The 16,270-nt window shown below is 40.5% G+C and overlaps 1 protein-coding gene across 1 annotated transcript in view; it reads right to left on the bottom strand.

Annotated features, from left to right (window-relative positions):
- The window catches only part of LOC121521255 (protein NLRC3-like), a 51,782-nt gene extending 39,308 nt beyond the window's left edge, over positions 1 to 12,474 (bottom strand). The window contains exons 1-6 of the mRNA XM_041805086.1: positions 12,347 to 12,474; positions 6,762 to 7,392; positions 5,570 to 5,672; positions 4,873 to 4,998; positions 1,490 to 1,615; positions 242 to 367 (exon numbers count right to left, since the gene is read on the bottom strand). Of these exons, the coding sequence (XP_041661020.1) occupies positions 242 to 367; positions 1,490 to 1,615; positions 4,873 to 4,998; positions 5,570 to 5,672; positions 6,762 to 7,164 (884 nt within the window). The 5' untranslated portion in view covers positions 7,165 to 7,392; positions 12,347 to 12,474. The remainder of the gene's footprint in view (positions 1 to 241; positions 368 to 1,489; positions 1,616 to 4,872; positions 4,999 to 5,569; positions 5,673 to 6,761; positions 7,393 to 12,346) is intronic.
- Positions 12,475 to 16,270: the final 3,796 nt, after the last annotated feature.

Below are 16,270 nucleotides of genomic sequence, written 5' to 3'. Positions count from 1 at the left end.
TTGTTGGGATTTCTTTGTAGATAGATAAAAATGTCCAAATATATATCATGTGTTGCAGATCAGCTAAAGAAAATCACTTAGATGTGATTTTTGTTCTTACTGGCCAAATTAGTCCTGTGATTGTGTGACACTCTGAAGACAGTTGATGAAGAGGAGTACTGACACTTATTTTAACACTTAAAGCACTGATGACAACAAAAAACATCCAAACCCAGGAGAGAAAGACTGTTCACATGCTCACCTTTTTACTGTAGACTGAAGACCAGCTTTGAAGTAAAGAGGTTCATCTATGGACCGGTCACTGCTGAGGGACACACAGCTGGGTGCAGATCCAGGTCCAGGAGAGTCTGGTCTGAGCTGACGTGGGCTTCAACACACACAGAGCTTGGAGAGTGAATCATTTTGATGTTAAGTGAAACAGATTGATGAAGAGTTTTGATCTGACTTTGCTATCACAAACTCAGCAGAGACTCAGGTTGTCAGAGAGTGGAGAGACTCTTTCATCTCTACATTTGTTCTGACTATTAACCCCTGAGCCTGGCGTTGTCGTATGAATCAAGAAGAGACCTGTGTTATTCACAGTTTAATGATTTGAACCATTAATCATAGCCACCGACTCTTTACCCTCTGAAAACCCTCAGTTTTTGTTGTTCTAGTGACACTTTCTATCCTCTGCAGCTCTTACGCAAGCTATTCTGCCAAAACTGGAACTTGGGTGACTTTCAGGAGTTCTTTACAGATCAAATCTATGTTAGTAACTCCCATATTACACATCTTTCTAGGCATTTTAAAATCTGTTGTCGATCACCTCTGCCGCTAGCTTAGCATTAGCCACCATCTCAAGTTCCCAAAACACACATGTTACATGGGCTGTGACAACCAATGGCAGGCTGTTGCTTTGTTATGTCATGCTTTGCCAAACAGTGCATGTGTAAACACTGAGAAACTGGAGCAGAGAGCCTGAATGACTCATAATGGAGAGAAAGAGACACAGAGAGGCTGTGATGTGTCCCTCTGTGTCACTGCAGACAGGAACTGACATGAATAAGGACTCAAAAGAAGTAATTTCCAAAAAGCACAAGGGCCTTCTTTTGTAAATATTTCAATATTTTAAAGACTTTTGACATAGAATGATTGTTTTCTCCCTTCTTGGTCCCCAATAGATGGGAGAACAAGTTAGCGTAAAAAAATTCTCAGTCATTCCTGTTTACTTTGTGAACACCTGAAAACCCTGGAGTTTTAATTTCCATTTAGTTTTGTCTGTTTGTCTTTATACTACAACAACTTTTCAAAAATTCCAGTGACAATATTGCAGCTTACATATTCTTAAAGCCAAAGTTGTCCTGACAAAAAAAAACAATGTCTAAATCTTGACCATGCACCATAGGGTTGATGATTTACAAGCTTTTTAAGTCAACAAGTCCAGATGAGACACAGTATTTTAAAAAATAGCATAAACCCAGGAGAGACAGACTGTTCACATTCTCACCTTTTCATTGAAGACTGGAGACCAGCTTTAAACTTAAGTGGTTCATCTTTGGACCGGTCACTGCTGAAGGACACGCAGCTGGGAGCAGATCCAGGTCCAGGAGAGTCTGGTCTGAACTGACGTGGGCTTCAACACACACAGAGCTTGAAGAGTGAACCATTGTGATGTTAAGTGAAAGAGACTGATGAAGAGTTTTGTTCTGACTCCATGTTTTAAAATGACGTCATTGAATAACAGGATAAATATGTCTGACAAGTCTGCTGCATTTGACAGTTGATTTCTCAGCTCACAGCCATGAATTGACTGCATTAAAATGATTATTTGAGGAGGAATCTGACAGGTTCAAAACAGCAATAGGATGGTTGGATATTGTGATGATGTGGATTTAACCCTGGTCTGATTCTGGTACTCAGATCATCAAAATTTTAAACAAGAAGAAGAAAACTTCAGAGGATCAGGGCAGCATTGTTGGTCAAAGAACAAATCATGGCTAAGAAAAAGCCTGGGTGTACCACAGGTAGGAAGAGTCAGCTCACAAACTCAGCGGAAACTCACCAGTCAAATACACTATTCAAATGTTGAGTCTGATGCACAGGCAACAGAGATTAATGCTTCAGCTTTATTGTTTAATGTTATGATTTGCTCCTCACAAACATGCACTTCAATTTCTGCTGGAGACCAGAGACCATGTTGACACATTCAGCTGGAGCAGATAAAAGGGGAGGAAGTGATCTATGTGGAAACCAAATTAAAATATCTGGTTGAATTTTAGAATAAAATGCTCGTGTTGATGCCAGACTGTATTTCCTTTCACTACAATGACAAAAAGTCATAATGCAGCAGCAGAGCCCATAGCCAACAAGTCAGAGGAACAAAAAGAAGTGCATTTATTTATAAATGGTTACTGACCCATGGTATTTTAAGCACAAACTCTACATGAAAGGACAAAACAGAGACAAATCAAAGCAAGTCCATCCCATTCCTGCAGTTCAGAACATTAGCTTCACCTGTGTTTTTATGTTTCACGGTACTTCAGTAGTTTGTACTATGGCCAGGTGTGACTCTGTAACACCGTGAAACTCCTCAGATCCACAGGTCCAGCTGTGCAGTCTGGTGCTGCGCCATCCTGCAATGCAAACACAGTCAGTGGGTGTTGACGGACGGCTGTAAACACATTCCAACTACAGCACAGCTGTGCTGGAGCAGAAACTTGTCTGGTGTATTTTTGGAGTCAGGGTGTCAGAGAGTGGAGAGACTCTTTATCTCTACATTTGTTCTGACCATTAACCCCTGAGCTTGGCATTACCGTATACGACAGAAGAGACCAGTGTTATTCAGAGTTTAATAACTTGAACCATTAATCATAGCCACTGACATTTTACCCTGTGGAAACCCTCTGTTTTGCTGTTCTAGTGACACTTTCCATGCTTTTGCAGCTCTAACACAAGCTTTTCTAGCAAGCCTGGAACTTCGGTGACTTTTATGGGTTCTTTATAGATTAAATCCACACCAGTAATTCTCATTAGCTAGCTAGTAGATAGATAGAAAGACAGACAGACAGACAGAGAGAGGGAGAGAGAGAGAGAGAGAGAGATAGATAGATAGATAGATAGATAGATAGATAGATAGATAGATAGATAGATAGATAGATAGACCTTTATTGTCCCCAAGGGGATATTCGTTCTCACAGAAACTGTCAAGTACATAAAACACACACCATAGACAAATGGACACAGGACAATAGGACGGAACACATGCTGGTGAGAAATGGGTGGGTACAAGATTACAGGTGGTTGAGAGCAGCAATCGCAGAAGGGACAAAGCTTTTACTGAAGCGAGCCCATTTCCACCTCAGAGTCCTGTACCTCCGGCCAGAGGGCAGTAGAGAGAAGTGAGCGTGGAGTGGATGGTCTGAATCCCTGCTGACTGTTCGAGCCATGCGTGTCACAGCTTTATGGTTGAGGTGGGAGAGATCTGTGGTGGGCAGATTGTTGATTTTGGATGTGGATGTGTGTGACCTTAGTGAGTCTATTTCTGTTGGTGATGGAGAGCATTTTGAAGTAGCAGGGAGAGCAGTAGAGAAGGATGGGTTGTATAATACTGGTGTACAATAATGACAGGAGGTGTGGGGCAACAGAGAGGGCACAGAGCTTGCGAAGGATGTGGAGTCTTTGTTGGGAGCGTTTATGAATGAATATTCCATTTTTTCTATCCATCTAAAATCTGTATATGTTCATCTCTCTGGCTAGCTTAGCATTGGCCACCATCTCGAGCTCACAAAACAGATGTGACACGGGCTGTGACAACCAATGGCAGGCTGTTCCGTTGTTGAGTCATGCTTTGCCAAACAGTGCACATGTAAACACTGAGAAACTGGAGGAGAGAGCCTGAATGACTCAAAATGGAGAGAAAGAGACACAGAGAGGCTGTGATGTGTCCCTCTATGTCACTGCAGACAGGAACTGCTATGAATAAGGACTCAAAAGAAGTAATTTCCAAAAAGCACAAGGGCCTTCTTTTGTAAATATTTCAATATTTTAAAGACTTTTGACATAGAATGATTGTTTTCTCCCCTCTTGGTCCCCAAGAGATGGGATTAAAAAGTTTGTACACAAAATGTCTGTCATTTCTGTTTACTGTGTGAAATACATGAAAATCTAGGAGTTTTAAATACCATCTATTGTTGTTCTTTTGTCTTTATACTTGAATAAATTTTAAAAATTTCAGTGACCTTATTAAAGCTTGCAGTTCTTAAAGACCAGGTTGTCCTAAAAAATAAATGATGTTCAGAGCTTGACTGTGCACCACAGAGTTGATGATTTACAGGCTTTTTAAGACAAAAAGTCCAGGTGAGACACAATATTTGTAAAAATAGCATAGGACTCAGAGGGTTGAGGCAAAACTACTGAATTCACTACATTATATATTCTTATATTATGTATTATAAATTTCAAGTCTGTTGGGGAAACGGCATTTAATTTTTCTTATTTGATTCATGAGCTTTACAGTTTAATGTTGTGTTTTGTTCCCCACAAACATGTGTTTTTTTTTTTTTTTGTAGTTGTCCATGTTGACACTGATCAGCTGACTGTTACTAAAAGTGCCAGAGTGACATTTGATCAATGTGGATTTGACTGAGAACTGACTGTTGTTGGAATTTCTTTGTAGATAGATAAAAATGTCCAAATATATATCAAGTGTTGCTGTCCAGCAAAAAATCACTGATATGATTTTTGGTCCAAATTGGCCAAATTAGTCCTGTTATTGACTGACACTCTGACAACAGCTGATGAAGAGGAGTACTGACTCTTATTTTTACACTTAAAGCACTGATGACAACAAAACATCCAAACCCAGGAGAGACAGACTGTTCACATTCTCACCTTTTCATTGTAGACTGGAGACCAGCTTTAAACTTAAGTGGTTCATCTTTGGACTGGCCACTGCTGAAGGACACACAGCTGGGAGCAGATCCAGGTCCAGGAGAGTCTGGTCTGAGCTGACGTGGGCTTCAACACACACAGAGCTTGGAGAGTGAATCATTGTGATGTTAAGTGAAACAGACTGATGAAGAGTTTTGTTCTGACTCCATGTTTCAAAATGACGCCATTGAATAACAGGATAAATATGTCTGACAAGTCTGCTGCATTTGACAGTTTATTTCTCAGCTCACAGCCATGAATGTGCTGAAAACAAGATAATTATTATTTGAGAAGGAATCTGACAGGTTTAAAACAGCAATAAGATGGTTGGATATTGTGGCTGAAGTAGATTTAACCCTGGTCTGATTCTGGTACTCAGATGATCAAAAATTAGCACAAGAAGAAGAAAACCTTTAGAAGATCCAGGGCAGCATTGTTGCTCAAAAAAAAAAAAAAAAACCCAGCTCATTGGCAAAGAGAAAAAGCCTGGGTGTACGGTGGAAGAGTCAGCTCACAAACTCAGCAGAGACTCAGGGTGTCAGAGAGTGGAGGGACTCTTTAATCTCTACATTTGGTGTCAATAATGATCATGTAATGATGTTAGTTCTGATCTCTGCCATGTGTAATTTTCATAGACAGTTTGAGATCTTCATCTCACCTCAGAGCTTTGGTCTGGTCTTCATGTTCCCCACTCAGAGTGTTTGCAGAGGGAGCGGCTCCTTCCTGTCTGTCCTTTCTCTGATCCTTAGAAGATCTCCCACCTTCACACAAACACAACAATTCATTACAACCAGCTTAACATCAGTTATTAACATTATTAACATCAGTTCAGAAAAAAATGTTCTCTCTCCACTCTTGGTCTGATTCCAGCATAGCTTTCTAAGACCTCGACCGCTGTTAGGAGCACATGCTGATGACGAGTTAGCATGTGGCTACCAAAAAGGGTTAATGGGGAGTCCACATGATCTCATCTAATAAAGAATCCAAGACAATTCAGAATGAAACTAGCGGACCGCCGCTGCCAGGCTAACAGTAGACTCACTTTAAAGCATTCAAACTACCCCAAAACAGCAATCAGAGGGCATAATCAGATGATCCTATGCTGTCAGAGCATAACACAGCAGTGTGGGGCTGATAAGTTATGAGTTCGGAGAGAGAAATACTAATTGACGCTGTAGGCTATAAATAGTGTGGCTATTCACGCAAACACGGAGTCTGCAGCGTCAGAGAGCGGTGTTTAAAGCCAGTGTGTGTGGCAGCATGAAGCAGAAAGTATGAGGATCAAACACTTCCACTGTGGTCAGAACAACTGAGGGTGGTCATTAAAGGGAAACACAGGAGATCCATGGGCAGCTAAAAACGGTCTCCACAGGTGTCATGGCCGCCAATATTTGGACATAAAACGTAATTGTAATTAAAAAAAAACAACAACAAAAAAAAAACACACCTCTTTTCTCGGTGTTGCGCCGTAATCAGGTGTACAAAATCACAATCCATACTGGTCCAGCTAATAATGGCCACAAACAGGGCACCAATCAGAGAAGGCGCCATGGAGAAATGGAGCATTGAAAAGTTGAAGACTGGGACAGCTACCCAGCAAAAAGACGTGCAGGAGGAGGTGACCCCACTAGTCTCACCGACGCCTGCTGGGCGCGTAAACTACTAACAATCATGACAAAATCACTGCCAGAACACACATTTCAGTCAGCCATTTTAACAAGCATCCCTGATAGTTGCGGTCAGCCACATACTAGGTTTTTACCTAGTCTTGTTTCCTGAAGAATTATTTTTCTGACCACATCAGAATACTGACTGACACACATTTGTCATCACGTCTCTAATTGTCTCACCTGGTGCCTGCAGCTCCTCTGCTCTGTTCTTGTCTCCACCAGATGGATTTTGGTGCATCCTCTTAACAACAACAGGTGTTGAAAAGGAATCAGTGCCCCTCACTTCAGGTATGCATTTTTCCAGAAGAGCACATGCATCTTTCCCCTCAGTATTTTCTGGTGAGCCTTCAAGCTGTGTGTTGGATCTGCACCTAGGGTTTTTAAGATCTTCTATTATTTCAGATAGGCTCTCAATTTTCTGATGAAGCTGCTGTGTTGTGTTATTCAGCGCTGAGGAATCATTTTCTAGCTTGGACTGCACTGACTTGACTATTTCAAACTTTGATGCAAAGTCTTCCTTTAGCTCTCTGATTGCACACAAGATTTCACTGAGTGGTGGGTCATCCTTCTCCACCTTCTCCATGCCTGCAGGGATTTATTTGAAAATAAGTCCTTAGTTAGCTGTTGGTTTCCTGTGTGGCTGCATGGATTATGTCACTTATTCTTGATCTGCTCAGGTTTTCTTAGTGCAAAGAGTTGATATCAAAGTTCAGGCAGAGCATCCAGCCTGCGTCTGTTCACCACAACACCATAACCAGAGGTCTCAGTGGGGCACACCCTTGGTCAGTCACTGGTCAGTCACTGGGCTGGCCTGCAGAGGGAGACAGACAACCAATTTATTTAGCAGATGCTTTAATAGCAAATAAGCTCATATCTGAAAATAAGTACAACACACACAAGTCTAGAAAAGAAAAAAATGCTTTATCAACCACATATGTAAAAATCTCAAAACGTTCCTGGTAGCTGAGGGGCCCTAAACAAACACCAGGTCCACTTTGTCCTGGTCTGGCTCTGGTCCATATCGACAGGGCTTGAAGTCTCTGGGACAGCTGAGACCTGGACCTTGTTAAATGGTCTTTTAGGTTTTTTTTAATTGAGTGATGAACATGACAAGTGAAGGACAGCAAGCTGCAATATATACAGACAGTGGAAGCAAGACAAGACAGAGACATGCAGGAATTTATAACATTCAAATATTTTAAGTTTGAAGGTGTTGAAGGGCTATGTCTTTGTGCATGTGTACACACAGTGCTTAACAAATTTATTAGACCACCTGTCATATTTGTCTCAGAGACCATCCAGCATCATGAAGTGCTTTAATGCGGACTCTTGCATTTTTAGTGAGTTCTCCACGTTTTACCATTTTGAACAGGAATGAGGAATTTCAAACTGAATTCACCTTTTTATACCCAAATTTGAGCCGGCTCACTGGGCTTCTCTGAGAAATCAGAAATTAATAAAGCATAACATTCAACCACTAAAACTAATTTTTCTGTTCAGGAATGCAAGTAAATAACTATAATTTGACATATTAATCAGTTCAGTTCAGTTCAGTCTGTTTTTTAAAAAGTTTGTAATAAGAAGTCTATGGGCCCAGATGGCTTGCCTGCTTGCTTGCTAATACAGCTGAGATCTCTCGATAATGAGGCTCTCTCGGTCTGGCTGAAAAGAAAAGAAAAATGTAAGTACTTGTCTCATGAGATTCAAAACGAGATCATTAAAATGTTGGCCTATGATGTTATGAGAGATCATTGTGGACATCAAGGAGGCAAAATTGTTCACTGTGATTCTGTATGAGACCGCTGACATCACAGCAGGAGCAGATGAGTGTTTGTCTGAGGTATGCTGATCAGGACTTCAACAGTATTGAGGACTTTGTTGGATTCTACCAAATCGAGCCAACCTCTGCTGACATGCTGTTTTCAGTTCTGAATGATGCACTACTTAGACTGGGGTTGTCGTGGTCTGACTGCAGAGGGCAATGTTATGATGAGGCCGCAAATATGTCCGGGTGCACAGCTGGCTTACAAGCGCACGTTCAAGACATTCAAGAGGAGGCGATGTATGTGCACTGTAATACCCACAACATGAACCCTGCCTTTCAAGATGCTTTTGCAAAGGTGAAAATATGCAGAGACACAATGAACACAGTTAAAGATTTAATCAGCATGATCAGAGAGTCACCAAAAAGACTGGCATGGTTTGATTCCCTTCTTGCTTTTTACGAGATACTATCTCGTAAAAACAAGAAAGTTAAAAATAAATATTTTTCTGTTTTTACGAGATAGTATCTCTTTTTACATGTATTATTTTTTAAAAAAGCATTTTTATCTGCAACAATTTACACAGGGACAGGTATTTCATTAACTATTGCAAAAGAAAATATTGTGTCCCCCTAATGTTGACCTGAAGTTGGCGCCAGTGGGTGTAGATGTATGTAAACGCTAAGTTTCAATAACCAAAAGTTCCTGCATATACTGTTGAATCTAAACCTTGTGCATTTTAGCCAATTTTTTTCTTCTATGCAGCCGTGTGGTCCACAGAAGTATTCTCTCTTCCCAGCATTGCGAGCTTGATCAATTTGCGGCCACAGCACCTTCCTCGCCTCCTTGTCCTCCCACGGCAGCATTTCGGTAAAGCGGACGCCTCGTTCCCTGTAACCTGTGAATCCATGCTCCTGCACCAGATCTCCTCTTTAACCAGTCTTTTGGCCAATAAAATGACAACCTGCCTGGTACGATTATCTTCTTTGTGGCAAACTCTGTGTACGATGTCAATGGCTTCCTGTAGTTGTCTTGCTTTCATGTCTGGAATAATCTTGGCACAAAGCTGGATGATGTACGCCCGTATGCTTTCTTCATTTTTTTTCCGGTAAACCTTTCAGCTTCAGACACCATCTCATCTTGTACCGTTCCTGCTCTCTTATAACCTTGCAAAGCAGATGGATACGCCCGTTTCCTTGTTTTTCACTGGCGAATCCATCTTGTTAAGCACCCGTCTGAACCATTTGGGTCCGGTTAGCCAGCGACAGGACCAATCAGCGACGAGGGGCAGTACACTCAGCAGTGTCGTTATGCAAACAAGCAGCAGCAAGAGCTGGTGCAGTTATGGAGGAAGAGATTAGCGTGGCTGCTGCTAAAGCACCAGTTTTGTCAGAACTTGATGACATGTCTTCATGAAAAGAAGAACAAAGATCAGCAGTGACTTGTTTTCTTTTCAAAAACGAAAAAAGTCGAGTACTAACATGTCTGTAGTTGCCATGTTTCGCATTAATCCTTGGTAGCAGTGCAAGCGCCGCTAGACAGCTGCTACGTCTCGTGTTTTGGCCCATGGAGATGTGACAGACAGAACGTTCATCCAATCACACTCCGAGTTTTTTCAAATCCTCTGCCTTTTCTCAAACATTTCCTATTGAAGCTTTCCCACACATCCATCTGGCATGTCAGGTTAGCTCTCTTATTCTCTCTTCGAGATCTTTGTGTTCTTTGTTCAGATATTTGTTGTGTTTTTCCAGTTTGTTGATTTTTTTCCTACAGTCTTTGACTTCTGGATTAACCCTTTACCTACTGAGCCAGTGCTGTGTTTTATATGTCCGGAGTATTATTACCATAACTCTGTCAAAGTTTGTCCGATCAGAAAAATTCCAACGGTGTTGGAAAGCTGAGAATGGTGGGCATGCACAAATATATGGTTCATTACAGTACTTGCAAAAATATGACGTGAGCATTTATGGCAAAACACCAGAAGTATCGCAAGACCGCTACACGGATTCTTAACACTGTAACTCCTTGAAAGTTTGCTCAATCTAAAAAATCCCAATGCAGACAGAGAGCTGAGAATCTGTGCTTTCCAGAAATTTATGTGTGGTATATACAGTGCTTAACAAATTTATTAGACCGCCTAACCCTAACCAAAGTAAGGTTTACGCCACAGCTGCCCTAAATTAACAGCATTGGTATTTACCAAAATCATTTTTTATGTTTCTGCAATGGTTAATACACCAATATGTAGAAGCTCTTTAACCCAAATGATATTTTGAATGCTAAAATAGAATTATTATTGTTATCCATTATTTTCAAATTTACTGATTTACAAAAAAACTGAAAAAAAAAAAATAGTTAAGCACATTAATATTTCTTGATGAATATGTCAAAGTATATTAATTGAGTTGCATTCCTGAACAGAAAAATGAGTTTTAGTGCTTGAATGTTTTGCTTGATTAATTTCTGACTTCTCAGAGAAGCCCAGTGAGCCGGCTCAAATTTGAGTGAACTCAGTTTGAAATCCCTCATTCCTGTAACCTGACATGCCAGATAGATTTGTTTCACACATCCATCTGGGAAAGCTTCAATAGGAAACGTTTTAGAAAAGGCAGAGGATTTGAAAAAAAAACTCGGAGTGTGATTAGATGAACGTTCTGTCTGTCACATCTCCACGGGCCAAACAGCAACAAAACACGTGACTTAGCTGCTACCAAGCTGTGCGTGCGCAGCTAGTGAGGAATAATGTGAAACATGGTGACTATAGACATGTAAGAACTTGACTTTTGTTGTTTTAGAAAAGAAAACAACTCACTGCTGTTCTTTGTTCTTCTTTTAAAGAAGAAATGTCGTAGGTCCTGTCACTTTCTAACTGGGCCCAGACGGTTCAGATGGGAGCTTTGCAAGATGAACACGCCAGTAAGAAACATGGAAACGGACGTGTTCATCTGCTTTGCAGGGTTATCATTCCTGCTCAAAATGGTAAAACGTGAAGCGCTCACTGAAAATGAAAGAGTCCGCATCAAGCACTTCATGATGCTGGATGGTCTTTGAGACAAATATGACAGGTGGTCTAATAAAGTTGTTAAGCACTGTACATTGTTGGCAGAAGACGAGTGAGAAAGGAGAGTGAAGGAAGAGAGTAAAAGGAGAGTGAGAGAGAGAGTGGTGTTTTGTTTTCAAAAAATAGCGTTAGATCGTGGCATTTGTGCGTGTCTGTCACGTGAAATTTTACAGCCATAATAACAAAATATGTCCAAATCACCATTTTTAGACTCAGTAGGTAAAGGGTTAAACTGCACAGCTTTGGTTAAGCTTACTATCATTTTGTTGCTTTGTTTAGCTTGTTGTCTAAGCTGTTCCAGTTGCTCACTGAATTTTTTTTTCCATACCTTTTATTGCATTCAGAATGGCCGTGTTGGAAACATCCTCCGGCTCTGTCGCTTTACTTTTTTCGACAACTGGTACCTTGGTTGGCTTAATAGGAGCAGCGTCCTTTTGGTTATTAGCCAAGCTAAAATCCATAGCATATGCGTGGTCCCCTGTCCACTCTATGTCTGCTTGCTTTAAAACGTACTCTGCATGAGAATTTTTAACACAAGGTCTTATTGCTTTTTTAAACTTATTTGGAGTATTCCAGTGTCCAAAGTATAACTTTTCAGGACAAATTTGCGCTGCACTCAACAAATGTAACTGATCAGCACGCCATCTTTCAGGAAGTTGAACAAGTGGCAGCTGACTTGACCGCAGTACTGAGGAGTGACGAGACAAACAATTTTGAAGTAGTTTTGAACTTTTTCCAAACCCATGTAGCACTCCACACATCAAACAGCAACTCTAGAACACCCCAGTCAGCCTAAAATCACTCTTCTGTAACTCAGAGAGAACTTTTACTACAGATTCAAACAGCCAATCAGCATCCAGAAACTCTGGTCCAGTTAAACAGAGATAGAGCACAGTAATCCAGATCATCAAAAGTGGAGATTTCTCTGAAAAGATTCTCACCTGTTAGACTGAGTTCAGATCAGCTTACAGACACTTTACACCGTCATGTGAGGAGAGAAGAAGAAGCTGCTTGTTTGTCCCATGTTGTTCCTGCTGTCTGAGTGTGTTTTTTCGAGGGCACTTCCTCTTCCTCGTCTCAGAGAGACATACACGAACACAGGAAGTGAACTTACTGCCACATGCTGGAGTTGTACTATTAGACCACTAATTGGTGCTAAATGACCTTCTAATAAAACAAACATGAGTGCTCAGAGATGTGATGACCAGCAGAGAGGATCTCATTGAAACATGACTGTATTTGACATGTTTTATAGTGAGGCAGAGTATTGAGCTAACAGAGTGGGGTCCATCTCTCTGTTCCTCAGTCCTGGTTCCTAACAAAGATCTGCTCGTTCAGCCCTCGTCACTCCTGGTGTCTGAGTGGGTTTGATGGGAGGACGCTGCCACATCCTCGTAACCTTCAGAGTGATGTTAGAACAGGTCTAACCTGAGACACAAATGGAAATCAGCTTTATAATCCCCTCTTTAAGAGAAGAAGTCTGACTGTCTTTAACAGAGACTGAACCAGGAGGAGCAAACATCCGGGGCTCAGCCCAAACCAACATGGACATACTCCCAGATAATTTATGCCTCTATTCTTATTTGTACGATTTTCAGCCAGCGTTCTTTGGATAGGACACTAGTGTCTATATTTCTGTGGCTGTGGTGGTAATACCAGAAATTCTTTCAACAGTAGAGAGTATGCACTGATATCACTTTCAGTGCACGATACGACCGCTCAGCCAGGCTGAGTAGCAGTACATTCAGTAACACTGTCTACTCAATGGGGAACGGATGAAAACAGGAGAAAAACAGACTTACATTTGTGTAAATTAGAGATATTTGGACTCAACAGAGATCCAGACTGTTTGATAAAATCATCAGGGACTGTTGACATTGATACGTGGTCATAAATTGAGTTTCCTGATGTTTACATGGACCTGATTTGAAGAACAGAAATCATCAGTGATGGATGTGAAACTGAATTAATGTTGGAGTTTTGTTTATACGAAGCTTTGGAGCAGTTGTTTCGCCATATTCCAGTGATTATTTTACTTCTTTTTACTTTAGTGGATCTCTAAAAAATTGTTAAATCTGATTGTAAAAATTTTGAAGTAATTACAAAAATGGACGTACCCTCGCTGTCTTACTTACTCTAGTTGTATTTAAACATCGGTTTAACCTTCATTTTATTTATAAAAATGACAAATTCACACAGTACAGCCCTTAACTGTCATTTTATGTTAAACTGTTGAAGCATCGGATATGTTCACATCATGAGGCATTCACAGAAATAACTTCAGGATTTAACCAAATAGAAATAACACTGATTTACAGACTTCTATATTCAGTCTGTGGTAAATATGCATAGATATGACATATTTTTGGTCTTTCCCTTTAAAACCAGCAGTGTTAATTTGACATAACAAGACTTAATGTACATAAATTAAATCTGTGGTCATTAGATGTCTTGTCATTTTAGATATTACTGTGTGGTTGATCTGCTGAAATTTAAGGTCTTAATCTTCTTAATGGAGTTGGGTTTAGCTTATACTCATCACTAACTGAATGCTTCTAGTAGCTACTGTGATATCATAGCTTCATCGTTTGTCTTTATTAATGTACAGTAACAGCTCCAAACATTTGTATGAACATCACAACACCTGGCGGCAAATAAGATAAGAATTAAACATAAAAGAAAATTATCACGGCTGTCAAAGCTAAAATTCATTTTAACGCCACTTTATTTTTGTTGTACAATTAATGCATGTGCGTTCTGTTTGACCCTCAACTCATCCTGTAGTTTGCGAGATCAGGAATCATAGTGATGAGGTACAAGCGAGCAGAAATAGATGAAGAAAGACTTTTGAATGGAAAGTTCAGCTTTCAGATCATGCCAGATAAGACTGAAGTTATTTCACTTACTGTTGATGTGAACTGAGTCACCCGGAGGTCTTAGAGTCTTAAATATCCCAGACCACTCGCTGGCCAAGCACACCGCCAATGCAGAGAGCCACGCCCCCCTAGCCACAGGCGGGCCATGCTGGATTGGGCTGCTGATGCTCAGACAACTCTGGAAACAACAAACGTTCAACAGTGTTTGCTGAATGAGGGGCTACAAATTACAGGCAGATTAACATTGTGGAGGATGATGTTTCGCTGCATATAAGTTTCATCTAAAAACTGCACTTATGAACTTTCTGTGAGAGCCGTTACTGTAATTGAAATACTGATGTTGTGTTCACACCAAGTGCGAGTAAAATTACATGAGTTAATGACATGTAAGGTCAATGTAAAGGTAGCATTAACGCAGCGAATTTGTGGCACTCAATTGAGCAAATAATTCATGCAATTAAGGCTGATTTGTGCCGCATCCAACGCGCTGGTCGCATTATTTGCTTATTCCTGAGAGTTTCTGAACTCCAGCCAATCCTTCATCCTGCAATGGCCAATCAGTATGGAGATCTTCTGGTGACATCATCCGACCTGGAGGGGAGGAGGTTCATTCGACTGGAAAATGGAGGAGAATCAACATGGCCCCAACACAGCAGATACCTAACAGACCGAGTTACAACACAGGTATCGATACTTCATTTTGATACCCTGCCACCACAAATCAAAGACAAGAAATACAGAATGGAATGAGAGTGATTTCTGTTGTAGCGAATTTAAATCTAAATTGCACTTGTGAAAAAGGAGCACCACATACGTGGGAAATAAATATGGAATAACCAAATTTACCTTTGAAACGTATTTCAGTCTCATATCTCAAGTTGTGAATTCCCATTTCAGGGACAATTTTTCCAAAATAAAGCTTTCTGGACAATGACTTGTGTTTTAAAGATTTATTGTGAATAACAGGATTACAATGCAACTAATATGGATTAAAATATAGAAAATAAAGAGAACAGGAAATGGCTGAACATAATAATTACAGGTGATCATAATCTGATTTGATGAAGGGTGAGTTTGATCTGAAACTGAGGAAAAATAACTGAACTGTTGAATTTGAGAATAAATTTAAAAAAGTAGGTCTAATCTTAATGAGAGGCTTTGAATGGAACCCGACTGAAACAAATCAACTCGTTCATAAGGAGTTAGACAGGAATCACCTGGGATGGGGTACCAGAGATTAACCATCTAGCTGAAAGAGGACTGTCTAAGGCTACCACTTGGATCAGCTGATGCGGATCTTGGATCCGGTAGTTGAGGAGCTGATCAGTTCTGCAAAGTTTAGAGGTGCTTGGTGGATCCCTTCAGGTAGGGCCTTATGATTTCCACATTAACGGAATCCCGGAATTGGGCAATAAAAACGGATTTTACTATTTAACGTGGAAAAACACGGAAATTGAATGAATTTGACTGAAATTTTGTGTGTTTTTAGAAAGAGGAACATATATCTGAGGAATATGTTCCAAGGGGAACACTAAAGCGGGGCACAACTTGTGCCTCACTTCACAAACACTCACCCTGCCCCCTCCTAAACAATAACAGCATGTCAAAGCAGCTGCACGAAACACCGGCAAACATCACGTAGCTCAACACGGGGCAGTACAGGGCGACTTAATGTTTCGCTTTTGAGAAAACTCATCCGTGCTTCGAGTTATTTTACCTCACCGCACCAGACAGTCACGGAGAGAGAGGGATTTCTTCATTTACATAATAAACATCAGTTAAGATGTGATTATACATGTGGATGTGTCATAAAAAGTTGGAAATATCTGACTGTTACACTGGTTATATTTATTTTGTGTCAGGGTTATCCAAACAATGGCTCATGGGCCAACTGTGGCCCTTTTTCAATAAATGTAAAGTTATTCCTACTTAATTAGTGAAGATTTTACTCACATAAACAAGACACTATTTTTATGGCAAAATTAGTGG

The sequence above is a fragment of the Cheilinus undulatus genome, linkage group 14 (assembly GCF_018320785.1).
Source record: "Cheilinus undulatus linkage group 14, ASM1832078v1, whole genome shotgun sequence".
NCBI classification, from domain to species: domain Eukaryota; kingdom Metazoa; phylum Chordata; class Actinopteri; order Labriformes; family Labridae; genus Cheilinus; species Cheilinus undulatus.
The sequence above is the reverse complement of the archived record's forward strand: the minus strand, read 5'-3'. Positions and strand labels throughout refer to the sequence as shown.